The sequence below is a fragment of the Corapipo altera genome, unplaced genomic scaffold (assembly GCF_003945725.1).
Source record: "Corapipo altera isolate COAL_440 unplaced genomic scaffold, ASM394572v1 57, whole genome shotgun sequence".
NCBI classification, from domain to species: Eukaryota; Metazoa; Chordata; class Aves; order Passeriformes; family Pipridae; genus Corapipo; species Corapipo altera.
The window spans coordinates 7,190,034-7,210,785 of record NW_020884905.1 but is presented as its reverse complement, the minus strand read 5'-3'; the positions used below and the strand labels follow the sequence as shown (position 1 = coordinate 7,210,785).

The window sequence follows — 20,752 nt, the reverse complement described above, 5'->3', positions numbered from 1 at the left end:
TGGCTGGGTCCACCCCAGGAATCAGAGCTGTGTTTATCATTTCAACCCAGAAAGAGCAAGGGGACTACAAGAGGGAAGGATGAAAGAGCTCAGCATCCAGCCCCAGCAGGACATGGGCTGCAGCCCTTGCTCCTCCGCTGGCACAAAATCAGAGCTCCCAGTGACACCAGTCCCACGGGGGCACTGAGGGACATGGCTGGGACTTCCTGGCTCAGTTCAGAAAAGGAGAATTCCTCCCCAGAAACAAAAGCAGCAGGCAGCACGTGTACTCAGCCAAATGGACTGTCACGAGGAATTATAATCATTTATTGAAGTATTCTAATTACAGGTTTGAAGTGTGTTACACATTTAATGACTTTGTTTATGAGATGTGTGTGTATATAAATAAAATGCTGGAAATCTGAAATTGGTTTCCTGTTGTTTTCTCTGGTCAAGCTCCAGGGCTATGCTGCAGCTTTACACAGAACAAGGTGTCTTTAAAAAAAAAATAAAGCCAAAACATTGCTGCTAGAGATGTAGTCCAGGTCTGAACTTACCTGGAGCACCCTCCTCTTCCTCCCCAGGCTCAGGTGGCCACTCTCCATCCACTGACAGCTACACGAGCAGTGGCAAAACTGCTGATGAAACCCTTCTGTGATACCGCCATCCCAGAACACCTCCATGGACAGCCATTATCCCACCTGGCAGGAACAGCAAAGGTCTCCTGGCAGAGCTGTGACAGATGCACCTGCACCATGAGGTTGATACACCAAGGCTGGGGCTCTCCACACTGCCTTGTGTGTGAAGAGACAAGCAAATTCCCAGGGCCGGGTTTGGGGGATCTTTCTCAGTCTGTTCCCCGTTTTCATTCCAGTTGTGGCTGGGTTACCTTCTACAAAAAGCCCCAGTGCTCCCATGTTCAAAGGCACTGCAGAACAGGCTCGTGCCTGTCAATACCCACACGCTGCCCCTGGAGACAGTAACAGCACAGGGTTATGCTGATTCCTCAGCTCCATCCAGACTGTGACACCAGTTTCCTGCTCTCCACACCTCGCCTGGCAACCTCCCTGGCAAGAGGACTGGCTGGGCATCATATCACAAATCAGTACCTCAAGTCAGCTGCGTACAACCAAATCAGACACCGAGAAAGGCAAATTAGAAGCCAAAAAGGTGGGTTTTTTAAAAAGCACTATTTTGTCACTCATCCACTTCTGCGTGTCGATCTTCTACTTCAACATATAAACAGCACACTGGAGCCCTCATTCTGCACATCTCCAGATAAAACTTCCACACAGAGCAGTTTAAATCAAGTGTTAAGTCAAGAATCATTAGTAGGGCAATGATCAGACTTTTTTAACTCCAACCCGGAAGTATTCCAGGGAAGGACCTGAGTCTCCCAGTAAAGGCAAAGGAACCGTTTTCCCCCAGTCAGGTCGCCCATCCCAGGGCAGTGCCCACCTCACCGACCCTGCCTGAGACACCCAGCCCTGCTCAAACCCCCTGAGCCTGGTCCCTCGGGATGGCAGAGTAGCCCAGGAGTACAAAGGGAAGGCAGTGTGGTCCTTGGAATGATTTTAGGAAAGAAGCAGGTTGGCACGAGCTGGGAAGTGGCAGCTTTAGGTCCAAGTCTTCCTTTTATTAAACCAGAGGTTTGGTTACGCAAACCCATCACCATGGGCAGTTGTTAGAGGTCAGGGTGGTCTCAGCTCCTCCAGTTGCAAACACCAAGTATTCCCACCAATTTCTGACATTCCAGGAGAATCCATGTCCTTTCCCACACCCTGCTAATCCTTGCATTGGTTCACCACTCTTGTTCCCTCCCAGTACCACAGCCATGCACTGGCAGCGCTGCAAGATGAACTTTCATGCTCCAACCTAGCCATTGTTACATTCCGAAGCCAATTTGCACCATGTGTTTCTGACTTTTTCCACTTGACCATCTTTTCCACACGATCAGATTTTAAAAGATCTAGTCCTCTAGATCTGGTGTGACAGCAGAAGCAGGAAGAGGACAGAAAATGCTCCTAAGAGCAAGCTCCTTACGCATAAGCTACTTGGGTTTTCCCAAGGCAAAGTCCATCCTGGGAATGGGAATGCCTGGGCACCACCACAGGCAGGCTGGACCTCTTGAGGCAGAACCTAGATGAGACACTAATAACCTAGGTGGTTTCATTTCCATGTGTTTTCAGGACATTTTTTTAAAAGAGCATGAAAATAAACCTTTATTTCAGTTAACACCCACCAATATTAAAGATAAATGTTCACAGTTTTAGTTCTTGACACAAATGGACTGAAAGAGGCAAATTTACATCTGTCAGAACAGCAGAAGGACCATGTGTAAGTACAAGCTGTCTTGAAAATCACACATGAGGTGCTGTTTGGGACTGTTCTGTGCTACATGGCAGGAGAAGGGGAAGCCACTGGCTAAATCCAGCTTGCAGGGTCCTAAATCCCTGCCCAGAATCATCTGGGAAAAAGCAGAATGGCAACTGGAATGGCAAACACACAGTTTGGATAAGGGGAAGGAAGCCTATACTCCAGAGAAAGCTTTGCTTTAAGTGTTTCTGCATAAAGGTATTAGTTGTGTTATCCAAGGTGTTCCCAGTGCTGGAACTGCAACACATCCCATCAAACCACAACAGCAGGGGGAAGAGGAACAACTCCATGTTGGACCTGCCCCACACTGAGTACAAGGTCAAAGAGAGCTGAACCAAGAGATTTTACCACCCTCCTCCTCACACCCTGGAGCTTTAAATACAGGCGAGTGCACTGAACAACCAGATCAATGATTATCCACAGTGGTTCACAACACAGGCGCTTGTAGAAAATTGCTCAGGAAAAGCAAGCCAGCCACTAACATCACAACTGAGGAGGTTGGGATTTCATATTCAAAGGTCTCCAACACTTCTTGCCAGTCCTGTACAGTTTTTAAAAAAATAGGGTGTTACCTTTAGTTTTCTATCTACCTAGTTAAGAAACTACAAATATGTTCTAAGCTGTCCAAAGAGTAAAACATGAAATAAAGTGGGAAATCTGTTCCTGATCTCCTAACAAATGCTGCAGATAAAAACCCTAAGAAATCCTCTTTATTAGTCATTTGTTCAACTCCTTTTGTGTGTGGTGACGTTCCTGCTCACAGGGATGAAAGTAAACCTACAGTGAACTTTCAGAGGGGGAGAAGGGGTTTCTTACAATCACTCTCAGAAAAACATTCACGGTGATCTGCCAAACAGATCTTGAGCACTGCACAAAGCCAGAGCTAAATTCTGATGGACAGCTGAAGTGCTGGGAGATGATGAGCCAAAAATCCCTCCTGCCAGAGCCAGCAAAGGCCTGGGGTTCCTTCCCCAGAAGACCTGGGAGCAATGCTGGGAGTACAGCAGGTACTGATGTACCTGTGTGCCAGACGGTGCTGCTCAATCCCACATCCCACCTGAGTCCATGTGGACCACAGAGCCACAGCTACTGCCTTCCCCCACCTCCCAGCTCCAACGACAGGAATTACCCCCATCTCAGGCTATCCCAGCTCCCACAACAGGAATTACCCCAATCTCAGGGTATCCTCTCAAACAAAAAGCAAAGATAATTTAAAAACTCTTCTTTTTTTTTTCTTTTTTTTTTTTTTTTTTGCCAACAAAGCATCTTGTTCTGTTGAAGGAAGGAGGAAGGAATAAAGGTCAGAAGGGTGAGTGAAGGTGGGATACATTAATTTTAAAAACCTGGTTTTCAGACCAATTACCCACACATCATTCTGGATCAATACAGGTATTGAACTACAAACCAATGTGCTTTCAATCTTGATTTCAAGTATCTGGTATCAATTTTGTATAAAGGTTTTGTGTAAACTACCTAACAGAGATGAAAAATTACTGGTTTTCCATGTTTGAAGTTAAGCATTAAAACTAAAGTACTCCAGGAGTTCATTCCATACAGCACTAACAGTCTGCCAAATTCGTATTCCACATATTCCAAAAGACCACGGGCTGAGAAAAATCTGCTAAACAGAAATTAAGGAAATGGAAATAGTGTGCAATACTTAAAACCCAGTTTGGAGTTGGGGGAAAAAAGTCTAAAATCCTGAATTAAAAAAATGAACACAAATGAAGGGAAAGCTTTTAACTGGTACACACTGTTCACACCTATATTTCAAGTTTGGAAACGCATATTTTCAAGCAGCAATACAAAAAAGTATCCATGAAGAATGCATAATCTCTGAAAAAATTATGAAAACATCCCTGCTACCATTACATTTCTAAATACAAAACTGACTACCATATTGTTGCTTCTGTGTAGCGAGAGAAGTTCATTTTCAAAACAGATAAAATTCAGTCTTTAGGTGTGAATGGTATGAATGACAGTCTCTTTTTTTTTTTTTTTGTTTTGTTTTTTTAAGTTTCTTAGTTGTTTTAGGATCCTTAAGCATGCAAGCCTCGGAGAGGAGGGCCCGACCAGGGCAGGGTTGGCTTATGACATCCAGTTTAGGACAGAGCTGGGAAAGCCTCTGGGTCATCTACGTCAGGAGCAGAAGCACTTGACTGAAAGAGAAACGTCAGAGTTATTACCTTGGTTTAGAGGTGCACAGCACAGTGAGAAGTCTGGGGCTGGACAATGTAGTACAAAAGCAACTTTTTAAATCTATTTCAAGGACCAGAAAGTCTCTTATACTTCTTCTGGAATCAAAACTATCTGAAGAGGAATTGTAGGCAATCAGACTGTGCTTGCACATCACTATTGCACAAGGTTCCAAGTGCAACTCTTCTTCCATCATAGAGTCCTGGAATGGTTTGGGTTGGAAGGGACCTTAAAGACCATCTACTTCCAACCCCCTGCCATGGGCAGATCCTTACCTGTGAGCTCATGTCATTTTACTGGCACAGAGCCATCAATCCTTCCTGAGGGACATGACTGAGGTGTTACACAAAAGGCCTGTTTGTAGCACAAATTAAGTTTCCCGCTTTTAATTCTTCCCAAGTCACAAACTACATGTTGACAGAAAGAATTTTTGTGCCAACGTAGCCCTAAACATTCGTACATTAGCCAAGAATGTCCTGAGTATGCCTCAAAAGAGATTTTTAGAAGGCTCTGAACCACATGTAAAAGCCAGTGCTGCAGTGAAATGCAGAAATTAAGTATTTCAGGACACTCTTCATTTTGTCCATGAGGGATATGGATGAGTAAAGTAGGAAGAACCAATAAAGTGGAATTTCCTGTCATGATATTAATTTATCAAGGAATACATTTAAACCATTTCAATAAAAGTTGTATCAAGACCTATAGACAAGACTAAGATTCTGTCTTGCCTAGCTAAGGCTCTGTGGGCCACAAACCAGAACTAAAAAGTAACAGCAGGGTTTTAAGCCTCAGCCTCAGCATCTTCTGTTGCTCAGCACACAACAGAAAGCCAGCCAATAAAAATGAGGGGGTTTTGTCCTTGACCAGAGGGAACACACGTGCAGAGATCACCAACCTGGTTGGGCGTGTGGATCACGTCAAACTCCTTAACCAACTGGAAGGAAACAAAGGCAATATAAAATCAGGTGCAGAAAAGCTTTGAACTACTTAATGTCAGCATTCTTTAAGAATATTAGTGAAACAACTCAGAGCAAACCACCACTGTTTAATTTAAATTCTTTAAAATACTCTTATATTGGTATCATGAAGGAGTTTCCCAACTAATAAGCCTAAAACTTACAGAAAAAAAGTCTGTGTCTCCTGTAAGAGACAAAAATGAGCAAGTCCGATCTGTATGAAGCCACAGCACACAGACTGAGCTCATTTTCTAATTAGTAACAATTTGATTTGATGCCTTTGAGCCAAATAAGTGATCCATATTAAATCAAATCTTCTCTGTAGTTACACTACAGTACCTCAACTTCATATATTTCTTTCCCAAACCCCAGTCAGTACTTTTCCAGGGTATTTCCCTAGTGCTTTAGCACCAGAGAAGGAAAAATATTACTGAAGGTTGGAGAAAAAACAGTGAGTTCTATTTCCCCATGAAAAACCTAAATTCCTCAAATTCAAGATATGACAAGAGCTGTAAAACCAGTCTGTCACCCCCAACAGGTCACAATGCACAGAAAGTGTCCTGACTGTGTCTGAAAATAACCACTCCAGCACGTGGGGTTCTGCTCTGGCACAAACTGAAGCAGCTCATGGTACGTTCAGGTCTGTCCATCCTGGAAAGTCGTTTTTCAGGTTCAAACACAAAGACAGGTGCTTTTTTTAATTCAGCCTACTCCCTACCCTCCTTTTTTTGTGTTTAATGACAACTCCGCTCAAACATTCAATAACCTTGTTTAAAGTAAGCTTGTAGGAAAAGACACTTTAACTGGTTTAGAAATGTGCTGTTTGCTGTCAGGGGCATCTCTCCCAGGAATAAGGAAAACACCTAAAACTACCTGCAGGAAAATCCCAACAAGAGGAACTCAACCCCCGTGTGGGTGAAGCTGCAGTGCTCACCTTGTCAGTCCTGCCTCCACGGCTGGCCCGGCCTCCGCGCCCTCGGCCCCCCCGGCCCCCTCTGCCACCGCGGCCGGGGCGGCCCAGGTCTCCAAAGTTGATCTCCAGCTGGGACGTGATGTCATTCGCGGGCTTGCGGAAGTGATGATCCATTACAGAGTCCTCAGCATGAGCCTGGAACGAGGGTTTCTCCGTGAGCAAGAAAAATCACCACCTTTTCTGCACCTGTAGCTGCACTGGTGCCACCACAGCCCGTGCTCACCTCCAATCCCACTGGAAAACCGATCATCCACTTCTCCGAGTGATCCAAGAAACTTGGAATTTCTCATCAGAAATCAAGTCATACCACTTGTGCAGACCACAAAACTCCACACAGGGAAGCAAACAAGCACTTGAGTAAAGGTGTTTTGCACTTCCAAGGTATTTCAGGAGTACCCAGAACACTGAGGTTGGAAAAGCCCTCCCAGACCATCGAGTCCAACCTGTGGCTGATCCCCACCTTGTCACCCAGCCCAGAGCACTGAGTGCCACACCCAGTCCTTCCTGGGACATCTCCAGGGACGGGAACTCCACCAGCTCCCTGGGCAGCCCCCCTTCCATTGTCTGACCACCCTTTTCAGGAAGAAATTCCTCTTGGAATTCCATCAGAAGAACATGTTTAGGCTTATCCAAGACCAAACTGACTATCACCAAGCCACTACAGAACCTCACGTTCTAGCAATTCTCACTTTGTATCCTGAAGAATGTTCTGGTTCTATCAATTCATTCCACTCTTTTTCAATACTTGGTCACTCATCCTTCTTTTGCTCCATGAGGATTTACATTTTGTTAGTCCTAGTATAAATATTTAAAACCAGGGAGTTGCTGGGAATTCCTCATTGCTATGCATTCACTGTAACAGCAAACGAGGCATAAAGATCTCAAACACACATAACTAGAGGAGATAAAACACAGAGAGAATGACTCTCACCAATGACACTGGAAAATATGGCTCTCACCACCTTTGCCATGATATTCTCTGACTGGTTTGTTTCCAGTGCATTCAGGGGGAAACCTGAGCATCAGGGAACAAGTGATTGTCCCAAGAGAGACATCAAATCCCATCAATGTGATTATTCAGCACGTTTAAGTATTTCAATTGCACACTGAACTCAATCAGTGTTTTAAAAAGCAATTATTTTTTCTTTTTCGGTATAAAACATTTTTCCATGTGCAAGTCAGTTTTTGGCACTGAAGGATGATACACAGAACCTAAAACTCTGCCTATCACAAGGCCCAACCATCATGTTTTGGTAACATGACAACACACAGTGTTTTCTTGCCCTCTAAGCCCCCAACTCCTGGCACAGCAATTACCACTTACTTTGTTTCCCAAGTGTCATGTGCAAGCTCAGGTCTCCCGACTCCAATTTAGATTTCTGGTGTAGTTACACAACATTATGACTTTCAAAGGCAACACATTGTGCAATTAAGCTCTGTACACTTTCATTACCATTTGTGGAGCCTTCACAAGGCTGCCAAGGGATGGAGCAGTCTGGAGTCAAAGCTGCTGCCAGGGATTCCACAGGTCAGTCACAAGCACCACTGTGGACAGAGCCTTAACAACCCTTCTCCATCCTCACTCTCACAATCCCTCTTCCTGCCCAGCTGTACATTTGCCCCCCCCAGTATCCTACAGTGCACGGCACTGCCATTTCATGGAATTATCACAGAATGGCCTGGACTGGGAGAGATCCTAAAGCTCATCCCATTCCATCCCCTGCCATGGGCAGGGACACCTTCCACTAGAACAGGTTGCTCCAAGCCCCATCCAACCTGGTCTTGGACATTTCCAGGGATGGGGCAGCCACAGCTTCTCTGGGTAACCTGTGCCAGGGCCTCACCACCTTCACAGGAAAGGATTTCTCCCCAGTATCCCACCTAAGCCTGCCCTCTGGCAGTGGGAAGCCATTCCCCCCTTGTCCTGTCCCTCCAGACCCTTGTAAACAGTCTCTCTCCAGTTTAATTAGGCACAATGAGAAATACCCTCCACGCTGCTTTATTTTCAATACATTCCACTGGGATGGATTCTATATAACAACTAGTCCCCACTCCACTCCTGATTTTATAGGTTTCATTGTACACCCTTCCCTCAGAGATCTCTGCCAGCCTTAGGAAGTTTGCTAGACCAGTTATTTCCCAAAGAAAAGTCATTCCACACCTCAGCCTGACAAGGCACTACTCGAACCAAAGTACATCAACACTTTGTAAACCAGTACAAAATACTTCAGTTATGTTTTTTATTCCTTTCTTACTACTTCATTTTTTATCTACAGTTTTAATCACTGCAGAGTACTGACATTTTATTTTCATCCACTGGTAGCCATGTGACATCTCTTTTCTGAGTGATAATGTCAATGGATTTCTACAGTAACTCTGGGATTTTCTTCCCTAGGCTGTTTTTGTTTAAAAACAAATCACTACAGTTTACCAAAAAACACTATTTTCACAACTTTAACCACTGAACCAACAAAAAGCAAATTCCACACATAACCTATTTCTCTATCCAGAGTAACTAAAGCTTATTTAAAACACCAACAAAAGACTTGGCACATTCTCCTCGGGCTCTTCAATCACTTAGGTGACAAAAGACACAGACATACTGAACAAATTGCTTATCCTGAATAATCTTTGGAAACATATAATTTCTATGTAGTGGCAACTCTCAATAGTGCTCTGATCTCATAACCAGTGCTGCACTTAAGGGCCTTGGGGAAGGCTGACAAAAACTAAGAACAAATTACCAAGAGGGCCAAAGCAGGCAGTGAGAGATGTAAAAACACCAGCAACAAAAAAATAAAGACTCACGACAGAAGCATTTCTGGTCAGGTTTGAAACTGGGTGAAAGAGGAGCAAGGGGACTAATCATGAAGGATGCTGTGCACAGTGAGACAACAGGCAGGGACAGAAGAGCTCCATAGTGAATCCACTTGTGTTCTCTATTTTGGTGAGTTTTTACTGCGCAAACTTTCCCTTCTGGAGGGGCTCATGTTAACACACAGGTATCCCCAGTTAGATAGAAAGGATCAGTACCTCATTTGAATCCAGCAGACTCCCCTGCATTTCTGTCATCGCCTTTGTCTGATGAAAGTTGCGTGTCCACGCCAAAGTGACAAAAGAACAAAGGGAGAAAACAAAAGGAAGAAATGAGACTCAACTACATACAGAAACAACAGGTAATCAGGTCACATGAACTCGCTGGGTACAGATGTCACTGAGCACACAAAGCAGCAAAGGGATGAGATGAAGCTGTGCAAGCACCCAAAGAGATTTAGAGGATGGATGTGCCACAGGGGTGGAGACAAGAGAAAGCTCAGATGGACACCAGGAAGGTTCACCAGGAGCTACTGGGAGCCCTGGCACAGACCACACATGCAGGCTGGTCTCCAGCACCACGGGGAGATGGGCAGGGAAGAGTGGGATGTTAAAATCACTGTTAATGGAAAAGCTTCCTGCAGAGCCTCTAGCCAAGAGTCGTTCCTCCAGGTTTTGAGAAGATGAACTATTCTTTTACAAAATGTATTTCTCAGTCTCCCACTGCAACCTCCTCTAAGGAAGTGATCGGATTAGTGAGAAGCTTTGAAGTCACACGAAGAGGCACAGCAGGTACGGAGAGCAACAACTCATTAGTGTATCAGTCTTTCCAGAAGTCCAGCCTTCAACTTTTGGAATAAATTTTAAGATCTGTCCACAATGTAACTCCTTCCTGGTTTTTGTTCTGTTTGTTTGTTTGTTTTTGTGTAGAAATTAAAGACTCAAGCCCTAAACCAGCTGCAGAGAAGTTAAAAAGAGGATCTCTCTTTTATGGCATAACTCAAACTCCTGGTAAGATGCTCATCAGACCAGGGCTGCCAATGTCCATGGAATTCAGATTAAACTAGCAAGAATCTGAGACAGTATTGAGAATTCATTTTATCCAAAGTATCACTTTCTAGTAACTGCAGAGAAAAAATGAAAAAGAGGAAAGACCTCAGACATGGCCAAGCATTTCACCCCTCAGTGAGGAGCATGAGGAGGAGAGCTCTTTCCCAAGACTAAGGCAGATGAAAAGCACTGGATCCTCAGGCTCCCTTTTCCCACAGACTCCTATGGCAATTTTCCAGTAGTTCTCAACTATAGGAATGAGGGAGCTCATCACAATACGTCAATCCAAATTTCTGAGAAAATCTACTGGGACACATGGTGGTTTTCAGTCATAAGAATACAGAAGATTTGGGGCTGAAAACCACAATTCACCTATAAACCAAATCACTTCCACACATCATCTCTCTTCTTACCAATAAGAATCACAGAAACCTTTGAGCAACCTAAATTTTGTGACTCATAAGTAAGTCCAAGAGGACAAAGAGAGGAAACAGCAGGTGACTGGTATGTTTTCTGAATATTCCACCTTCACAAACGAGCTGCAGTAAAGGCTTTCCTAACAGAAAGCTATTACAGAGCTATTCTTCAATAATCCAGGCAGAAAATCCCCACACTGTTTCCCATGGGATCAGGGAACAATGGATAAGTGAGATGGGGAGACACATCTGCTGGACAGACAATAAAGCAGGCTAAAAGCATCTAAATTTAAAGGCAGATTTGTTAATACCTCACTTTCATGCTTACAAAGCAAGAGGCTGTTAACTTCTTATGTGACAGGGCTAAAAATATCCAACTTATTTATTTGAAGAAAAGTGAACCTCTCAAATAGAACAATCTACTAATCATGTCAGTTCTTCCACAGAAGTAAATTGATTATTCTAATTGGTTTGGATTTGTCTGTTCTTTGGGGTTTTTTTCCTTGTTTTTTTTCATTAAGTGCTGATTCAATTTTCAAATGGAAAATACAGTATGGATCTTTCTTGTCTCTAAATCGCTCATGAGTACCATCATCTTATACTATCATACATGCTCATGTGTTAAAAAAGACTGTCCTCAGCTGATGAAATGTCAAATAAATCTGATTCAGAAAGACTGAGGGAACTTGAAGGACTACAGCCTTAGTAAATTTCAGTAAAGTACATAAATTCTTAGTAGCCAGCAACATAAGTGCAATTCAAATTCCCTTTTCTACACGTGCCAGAGAAAACAGCATTTCATGAACACTTCATTAAACAGCTTAAGGAAAACAGAGACATGCAATCATTTAAAGAACTGAACTACCTCACACAGCAAGAAAATAGCCTGACTGTGACCAAGTCAAACTCAGAATGAGTTCAATGAGAACAGAAATTGAGTTTTCATTGGAAAACTGGAAAATACCTCCCCATCTGTATTACGACCCAGCTCACAGGATAACAACTGGCAAGGTGTGAAAAGGCAAGAATACATATTAGGAGACCAAGCAGAGCATTACATATTATCAAGTTACTTCAAAGGAGCCATAACCATCTGTATACAAAGTTGCACCCACCAATCTCTTGAGTGAGCTACTTAACATATTACAGAGTGTTAAAAGCAAAGATTAAAACCAAAGATTAAGGTAGCCCTGCATTACAAAACAGAGCTCTCAGCACTTCCCTCCCTTGTACATCTCTCCTTGCCACTCTTAGAACAGAATAATTAACATTTTGACACGTCTGAAATGAGTATGCTTGAGAAAACTTCGATTTTAAAACAATTCTATAGGAACTATGTTGAGTATCACTGAAGCATACAAATGTATTTCAACTAGATTCCCAAAAGCTTGTCTGTATATCACAAAATGAGAAGACACCCATGTTAGAAATTTAAGGTACACAGCTGAGGTATTAAGGTCTCTGAGGCATAACCAGTCTTCCCTCAATCTTACACTGTGTTTAGCAAGCACCATAACTTTGTGTATTGCTTAACAGAGACGCTAAATAGTATTAAATTTCCTTTATTAACAAGAAAACCTGACAACCTTTCTCTAAAATCCTCACCAAGAGGCAGTTCTTACAGAGTTACCTGCCTAGGTGCAGCAGTAATCCAGACTTATCTCTAGGTTATACCAGACTATATGCCAGTCTGAGGGTACAGCTCACCCAAAACCAACCACAGTCAGAATGGCCACTTGTGCTACTGCAGAACTTCAACTCTGTTAAAAGAATGTTGTTGCACTTTATAAACTTCCAGCTGCAGGTCAGTGTCTCACACAACAGTGCTTCCACTCCAAGAAATGCCTATCAATAACAAAGCCTTTATAAACTGGATACTACAAGCATGGAAAGCCACTTTACCTCCTCGCTCTTTGACTTGTGAAGAACAAATCCTTTTTTCCATTGTCCATCAGCCCCCTCGTTTGGTTTGCGGATGTTGAACTCAACTTTCGCACGATCCTTGCTCTGAATGGCTTTCCACTCGTCCAGGGTCATTTCCTTGGGGCCTTCTTCCTTAACTTCTTCAACCTCATTCTCTCTGCAGTAAATTCACGGGTATTATGATCATGACCTAGAATTTATACTCCAAATACAACTCCAAAAATCATCTGCTAGTTAGCTGGCACCAGATTATAAATTCAATTATATAAATACACATTTGTCAAGTATTTAGAAGTTAAGAGCTGTATGTATATAAACACACACTTGGACCGCAGGAAAATTCATCTCCTTTAGCCAGAGTACAAAACCAAAAAAAATGACGCCCAATCACCTTGGAGCAACTAAATAGCGAGCACAGCAAAATGTTAAAATTAAAACTGACCTGTGCCATCAATTCTCCACATTAATGACAATTTTATTTATAAATATTAAAGACTTAACTTCTGCAATGGACATGTTTGGAGCTTTACCCGTTTTTTGAGGCACATCTCTCATTAATAATCAAGTTAGGACAGTGAGAACTTGTTCTTCCAAGAGTTTTCATGCTTTTTAGGGTTTTTTTAAAAATAGAATTTAATAAAAATTGGAGAGTTTGTTTCCTTTATTAAACCAAAGACAATTATTTCAAACAAGTTTTACTTTCAGCTTATTTGAAAAAACAACAGCACACAACTTACTTGTGAGATACATCACCTCTGCCCTCTGCCAAAGAGCTGTTTTTAAGTAAAACACACAACCACTATGCCCAGTAATAGACATCTTCCAGCTACACAGGAGGCCAAGCCTCTGGACACTGTTCAGTGTGTTTATGCAACTAAATTTCTGATTTACAGAAAACTAGAGCAGCAAAAGGATCATGAAAGCCTCAACCTCAAAGGTCTTTATTTGGTAGTCATTAATTTTGATGTAATAACGCAGAGATTTTATGTCAAAATTATTGTATTTCTTTTCTCATTGTGTAGGACAGAGTGATTTTTGACACTGTATGTAATCACAAGAATTTGTTTTGTTCAAGGCAAAGATATTACCTGCACATTTTACTGTAGAAAAACATCCTACAATTCTGCTGAAACATTTAGGGTAGAGATCCACACCAAACCAGCCAATTTGAAAAGTAACCCATGTAAAAATGCTTTCCTATAAAGACAACTGATGATTAAAACAGATGTTTTATGCTTGAAACTGAGAATTTTCTGCAGATTTGATGAAGAAAAAAATATCCAAAGAGCTGCAGAGTTGTGCAGGTAACTGATCTGCACATGGATGGGTCAGTATCTGGTCAAGCACCAGGCACTGCTACTACTAAAGATCCAGGGAATACTGTCAGTACAGCAAATTTAAAATTATCCGAATTTTTAATACATAGAATTTTTTTAAGGACTAGCTAGCCTGCATTTTCTGACCAATGCCCAGGTTTTAAGTCCTTAAAAATGTCCTTAACCTTGGATCACAACATTGGAGACGTAAGAATGTTTAGTCTTTTTTCAGTTAAACAAAATCCATTTCTTACTTTTTAGGCAGTAAATGGACCCTCTTTGCCAAAGTTATTAGTGAGGAAATCAAGGTACAGCAAACTCCAGATTAGAAATCAAAATTCTGTCTTATCCATTTACCATTTTTTTGGAATCCATGATAAAGCACATTCCTCATTAAAATACAGTATTTTATTGTACTGTGCTACCATAAAAATTTTCATCCTATTTTCACACCAACTCAGTAACACTTGTTCTGCTTCTCTGGTTACTCTTTCACTCACCCAGTCACTGGTTCCTTCTGTAACAGTGTCCAAATGAAATGGAAAGAGATCCAGACAACTCTGAAAACTGCCTGCACACACAGAGGCTGGAGAATTAGAGACACAACCTTTCTCCTACAGCCAGTGACACAGTCTCAAAGCTATTTTGGAAAACTAAGGTTAAAAAAGTTGCCTTCCACTGGTATTTTGTCCCTTTTGCTTGGTGGTTCTACCTAGTTCTGAGCACAGGTGCTTTGGGATTTGGAATCAGGAGTTGCAATCTTGAGACCCAAAGTGTATTAGAAATTATTATTAACAAATAAATCTGAAAGTGACCCAAGAGCCTGCAGGACACCAAGGAACATTTTCAAGACCACACTTTTCAGACATGAAGTTTTTAACATGACAGTGGTTCAGCAGCATTGTGGATCATCTACTGACAAATCTGAATTTGGCAAAACTGATGTGGGAATAAACGTCAGAGGTTAAAGGCAAAGCACTATTACCTCTGGAGCACCCAAAGACATGAAGAGGGGTGGTACTCACTTATTTTCAGAATCAGCAGGCGGATGCTCCTCTCCCTCCGGCGTCTCCTCAGTTACAGCTGACTGATCCAATTCACTGCAATTACATAACGGGTGGAGTTTGGGCTACATGAGATTAACAATCAAGATCTATAGAGGATTTACTATTTTATTAAGGACTGGTGCTGTCTGTGTCTTTCAAATTCTATGCTTTTCACCCAACTAATGGTTATCCCCAACTCTTCCTTGAACCCCTCCTGAAAGCCTCCCACTGTCCCTCTGACACAAAATGGATTTGGGTATTAAAAATAGTTTTCAACGTAATACTTAAACTTTTGTAATAGGAACAGGATGCTTAACCCGATCTAAAAACTGTTCAAGTTTCTAGTAAAAGAATTGCTCAAAGATCAGCACAAGACCTCCCAATCTAAATTTCCCCAAAATTCCAGTTTAACAGTGAAGCCATCTCTTAAGTTACAAGAAATTGCTCATTTTTTAATTCTGCAGAAGAGGAGTAAAATTATCAAAATCAAAGGTCAAAAGGCGGGTAAATCTGTGCGTTCTGTAAGCTCTAATTAGGACTGATTAACACCCTGCTAATATTTTAGTGAGCAAGGACAGAGCACTCACGTGAGCTCATCTTTGACGGTTCCCCAGTTGTGTGAGCCGCTGCCACCGCGCTTGTCCTCGTGCTTTAGGCCGCTGAAATGTGAATGTGAAACAGAACTAACAAAACTGAGTTAACATCATAGTGTCCAGACACAGAGATTCAAAGAGCAATTTTAAATTGCGTAAGAATTGTAAAGAAAAGTCAAATAATTTAGAAAAAGTTAAAGACTTACGATCTATCGCTGCCACTGTGTCTGTCAAATTCCCGTTTGCCACGGGAGTCAAACCCATCTCCTCGGCCCATCCCACGGCCGCGGCCACGGCCCCGGCCCAGTCCACCACGTCCACGCATGGGTCGGTCAATGATGGGCCTGGCATGGACAGACAAATGTGATGACTCACCCCCAAAAATCTACAGCATGGTTTTTACTGCTCTTGTCCTCTCTGCGGATTTTACTTACTTATTTTTCCTTCGTAACTGGGTCAAAGTTCTAGTTTCAAAACAGCCACTTGTACTCCCCATCCCTGGAAGTGTTCAAAGCCAGGTTGGGGCTTGGAGCACCCTGGTCTAGTGTAAAGTGTTCCTGCCCATGGCAGGAGGTTGGAACTGGATCATCTTCAAGGTCCATTCCAACCCAAACCATTCTGTGATTCTGAGATTTTAGAATCCGGAAACAAATGTTTGGGATTATTGTTTGTTTGCATCCTCCGGCATTAAGTTCCAAAATTTAGTGTTTGTATTCTTCTACATAACTGGCTGATACTACAATTCCAACTTAACTCACTTTTATCCAATTTATTTTTAAAGGATTTTAATTCTGGCTGCTAAAATTTTAATATTTGAACATTACTTGAATTATGGATCCCTCACAATACTTGAGCCACTTTAAGCCTCACATTGGCCTGAGATCACTTCACTTCTTCCAGGTCTGAACCCACTGCAGCCAAGGTGTAAACATCTATGTGGACAAACTTTTGCTGGCTTTGAGTCAGCTGTACAGATTAAAGCCACAGCTGTGACAGCAAACAAATCTCATCCTGCAGGAAACAGCTACATTTCAGTTCCTTTCCTGAGCTATCTGCTACAGATTTAGAGAGATATGGTGGATATCTTGATTTAAACCACAATTTCAGTTACACCTATGAAGCTATTTATGTAGATCACTCCCAGCCTAAAACTTAAGTTTGCAAACAAAATCATAGAAAGGGCAAGAGAACTGTATGACATCTGCTCTTCTTTTGCATGACAAAAATTTAATCAATTTAATTATGATTCAATCAGCTTTTTTAACTTTACAGCAGAAGGCAGGGCAGCCCTGTCCTGTCAGAAGTAGGAAAGCTCCTTATCCTACAAGACAAAACTTACTTATCGACAGAGAACTCTCCCCCTTCTCCCTTCTCCTCGGCGGGTTTCTCGAAGCGGCGTTCCCGGGGAGGTCGTCGTTCAGGTCTCCGGTCGATGGGTTTGCCATCCCCCTGCTGCTGCTGCTGCTGCTGCTGATCAGGCCTCCTGCCAATCCTCCTTATCCCTGAAACATCAGGCCAGACACATCAACGGAATGTGGAGCTGCTCCAGGACAGATACCGACCCCCAGCACCCTAAAACAAGCTGCTTCTACGTAGTCTGAGCAACTCCACCTTCATAAAAAAGTCACTGCAGAGCATCTCACTTTTCACATTTTTACCCAGGATTTCAATCAAACTGTGTTTGATTGAAAATACCGGTAATCTGTGCTGAAATGACAAAGTCAGCTTTCAAACAAGGATCAAGGTAAGCAAGATTTTTTAGTATTTTTCTTTCTCTGAAAGGTCCTTTTCAGGTAAAAAAAAAAAGAGGGTTTTATTTTGATGAACACCAAAACAAAGTGAGTATCACCTCACTGGGTCCTAAGACAGTCAACCCCGTGCTCCCTAGGACAGTGACCCTGTGCTGTTCTAAAGGCTGGACTCATGGATCTTGGAGGTCTTTTCCAACCTAAACCTGGGATTCTGTTCTTGGAAACTCTTTTGGACAGCAGTACAATCCAGGCAGGTCCACCTGTACCAGAGAGGTGCCATCTGCATCCCAGTACTGCAAGTACTGAACTGGTGTCCCCATCCACATGGATCCTCCCAGTCCAACAGACATTCCCTGACAAAGATTCTCTTCCTTGCGCACTGCTTAAAATAGCTTAAGAATCCTGTGCCCTGGAGCTGCCCAGTGTCCTTCCTCCCTCCCTAGGCCTTCTGAAAAGGTTTTTATTTTAAATAAAAACCTCCCATGGGCACTCTCTTCTTCACTAAGCTATCTGAAGGATCTAACACAGTTTTCTTTTCCACTCAAGTGAAAGGCCTTGTTTACTCTTCTTTAGAAAGATCTGCACAAACATATTGCTGCTTTGTTATACCATTTTCTTGCCAAAACACTGGTTCAAGAACTATGAACTAGCTTTTAAATTAAAAGCTGATTTTTGAATTTTTTTAAATAACTAAGTTCCTGCTTAACAAGCAATGTCAAATTTGGGTGGGGCTACAGAAGTTACAGTTCTAATGATATCCAAGCCAACACACCCAGATGAACAATGACTCCCTCACCTTACAGGCTGTACTTAACATGAAGTTTGCATGACATCTACAGTTTCTTCAGCATTCCTCAGTCGCTGAGGAAACAAGGGGTTAATCTCCTCAGCCTGCACTTGGAAAAGGGCTCTCCAAGGAGGACAAGCACTCCATGTGAGGAGGGGAAGCAGGGAAAGGAGCAGGCCGGTGGCACAGAGGAGGTATGCTGTAGAACTGGAATGGAACAGCCACGGCTTTTGAATTTCCACTTCAATGCCCTGCGCTCAGCAAAACCCGGTTCCTGCTGAAGCCTAACCCAAAATACGAGTTATTTCTCAGTATCACCAAGCTTTGAACTGCTAATTCACCAGTCAAATCACCTGCAGCTTCACGGAGTAGTGGAACACTTTTAAATACATTCACACAGGAAACAAACCTTGGCACTAGGCACCTTTATAACGCCAGGAGTGCAAAAACAGTCACACACAAAAATAGACGTTTTCAAACTGGAAAGTGACTTTGTTTACCACACTGCTCCACGGCCACTGCTCCAACAGCAGCCCCGACTTTCTCTGTTTCATTACTATAATAAGCCACGAAAATATTTATTTTTTACACTGTTCTTGAAAACAAGATGTGTTTACCATGAGGTAAACACGGCCTGCCAGCCCTGCCCAAACCCCTCAGTGTCCTGCTGAGGTGCCAAAGGTACTGCCATGTTCCAGGTGTACCTCGTGGGGGACACCACCAGAATCTACACCTGACCGACACTTCCAGAGGGCACTGGCTTAGCAAATTGTGAGTCGGGACTAATGCTCGCATCCTTCACACTGAAAACACTCTCGAGTGTTAGGGAACAAGAGATCCATAAGCAAAGACAACTGCAACATAGTTCCTAAATTTGTCTTTTTACAAGGCGTTTTCAAATAACATTTAGAAGACCCAGTTTCCAAAACAACTATATTAAAACTATTTCTTTCTCAAAAAGCATAAAACACAGTGCAGAATCATTCTGCAACCCAAATGCTGAAGCGTTAAGATGCTTTCACGTAACATCAAGATTTCTGAAAAGCTCGTTCAAACTGCAGTTAGCATGTTATTCCCTCACCCCCACATCACCTGCTGTCACCACACTTTGCTGCATTTCAAGGATTCCTTTTAATCCTAGTCCTGATCCACCTGACGAGCGCTGAAGTTTGGGCGCGGTACAACATGGGCTGGGGACGCCATGTGTCCACATCTATCCCTCTCCATGCGTGGCCCTGTCCTACTAAGTGCTCTGTACACACCATATTCCTTTAACCTATTTATACTTGGATTTCTTTTTTCCAAAGTTTCCCGTATCGGATGTTTTAGGGATTTACACAAACAGAGCTGAGAACCCGTACGAGCTATTATTTAAATATATGAAGACACGCAGATGATGGCTATCGATACTGTTCCCTAGAAAAACGACCCGAGTGGATTTTGGAAAGCCCAGGGACTGCCAGAAATCTCGTCAAATCCGTTGGGCCACCCAAAACACGATTCAAGTTCAGGATGCCAGGTCCGACGGGATTTGGAGCAACCTGGTCTGGTGAAAAGTGTCCCTGCACATGGCAGGGTGGTGGAACGAGATAACCTTTCAGGTCCTTTCCAAACCAAACGATTCCAGGATTCCATGTGCTAGTTCAGATTGCAAACTAGGAAAAAATTATTCCCTGTGAGGGTGATGAGGTCCTGGCAGAGGGTGCCCAGAGAAACTGTGGCTGCCCCATCCCTGAGGTCTCCAAGGCCAGGCTGGACGGGGCTTGGAGCAACCTGGGCTAGTGGAAGGTGTGTCCCTGCCCATGGCAGGGGGCTTGGAGCGGGATGAGTTTTAAGGTCTCTCCCAGCCCGAACCACTCCACGATCCTATACGCTGCCAGGATTTCCCATTTCACGTCAGTCCTCTCCCTCCGCCGGGCCCGGGCCAGCCCCGGGCGCCCCCCGCACGCCCGACTCCATTTTGCGCGGGACACGTGTGGCCGGGCGGGCCCGCGGCCGCCGCTCCCGCTCCCTCTGCCCGGGCGGGCTCCCGGGCGGCTCCGCCATGCGCGGCCCCACGTGCGGCCCGGCCCTGCCCGAGCCCCCTTTGTGCGGGCCAGGCCGCTCTCCCTTCCCCGCGGCCCCCGGCCCCGCTCACCCTCCTTCCGCAGCGGCGCTCCGGGCTGGCCCCCGCCGTCCTCCCGGCGGTCCCCGCCGGCGAAGGGCGGCAGCGGGTTCTTGCGCTCCTTCTGCGACTCCCTGCGCAGCTGCTTAGCCGCGCTACCCGCGCCGCCGCCCGCCTGGCCCGCGCCACCGGCTCCGCCGGAGGAGCCGCTCTGCGCGCCCGCCGGGCCGCGGGCCCCACCGCCCGCTTGGCTCCCGCCGCCGCCGCCGCCGCTCTCCTTCCTCCGGCTCTCCGCCGCGCGCAGCACCTCGAAAGGGTCGGACTCGTCATCGAAGAGCTGGTCGAAGCGGTTGGTGACGACGCACCCGAAGCCCTCCTGCAGGTGTCCGGGCATGATGGGCCCCCGTCGGCGGGATCCTGCGCGGATGCTACCGGGGCCCCCCGCGCCCTGCTCGCTGCCGCACAAGATGGC

General features: G+C 44.1%; 1 protein-coding gene across 4 annotated transcripts; it reads right to left on the bottom strand.

The window, feature by feature from the left end:
• Nucleotides 1-291: 291 nt before the first annotated feature.
• SERBP1 (SERPINE1 mRNA binding protein 1) lies at nt 292-20,746 on the bottom strand. 4 transcript variants are annotated; one of them, XM_027651438.1, is made up of 10 exons: nt 20,314-20,746; nt 16,978-17,140; nt 15,845-15,982; nt 15,633-15,728; nt 15,025-15,099; nt 12,663-12,840; nt 9,514-9,561; nt 6,442-6,615; nt 5,447-5,485; nt 292-4,514 (listed from the first exon to the last, which is right to left on the bottom strand). In XM_027651438.1, the coding sequence occupies exons 1-10, from the start codon at nt 20,672-20,674 to the stop codon at nt 4,458-4,460; spliced, it is 1,329 nt and encodes a 442-aa protein (XP_027507239.1). In that variant the 5' UTR covers nt 20,675-20,746; the 3' UTR covers nt 292-4,457. The 4 variants fall into 4 exon arrangements, with proteins under 4 accessions (XP_027507239.1, XP_027507240.1, XP_027507241.1 ...); XM_027651439.1 differs by having other exon boundaries at nt 15,633-15,704; XM_027651440.1 differs by lacking the exon at nt 9,514-9,561.
• Nucleotides 20,747-20,752: the final 6 nt, after the last annotated feature.

Bases quoted from the DNA above. Each gene is read 5' to 3' on its own strand.
- SERBP1 (XM_027651438.1), bottom strand. From the start codon at position 20,674: ATGCCCGGACACCTGCAGGAGGGCTTCGGGTGCGTCGTCACCAACCGC. The intron at 6,616-9,513 runs GTACTGATCCTT...CCCTCGTTCCAG, and splicing joins GTCTGCTGGATTCAAATGAG to GCTCATGCTGAGGACTCTGT. The intron at 4,515-5,446 runs GTTGGTGATCTC...TTTCTCTTTCAG, and splicing joins TGATCCACACGCCCAACCAG to TCAAGTGCTTCTGCTCCTGA.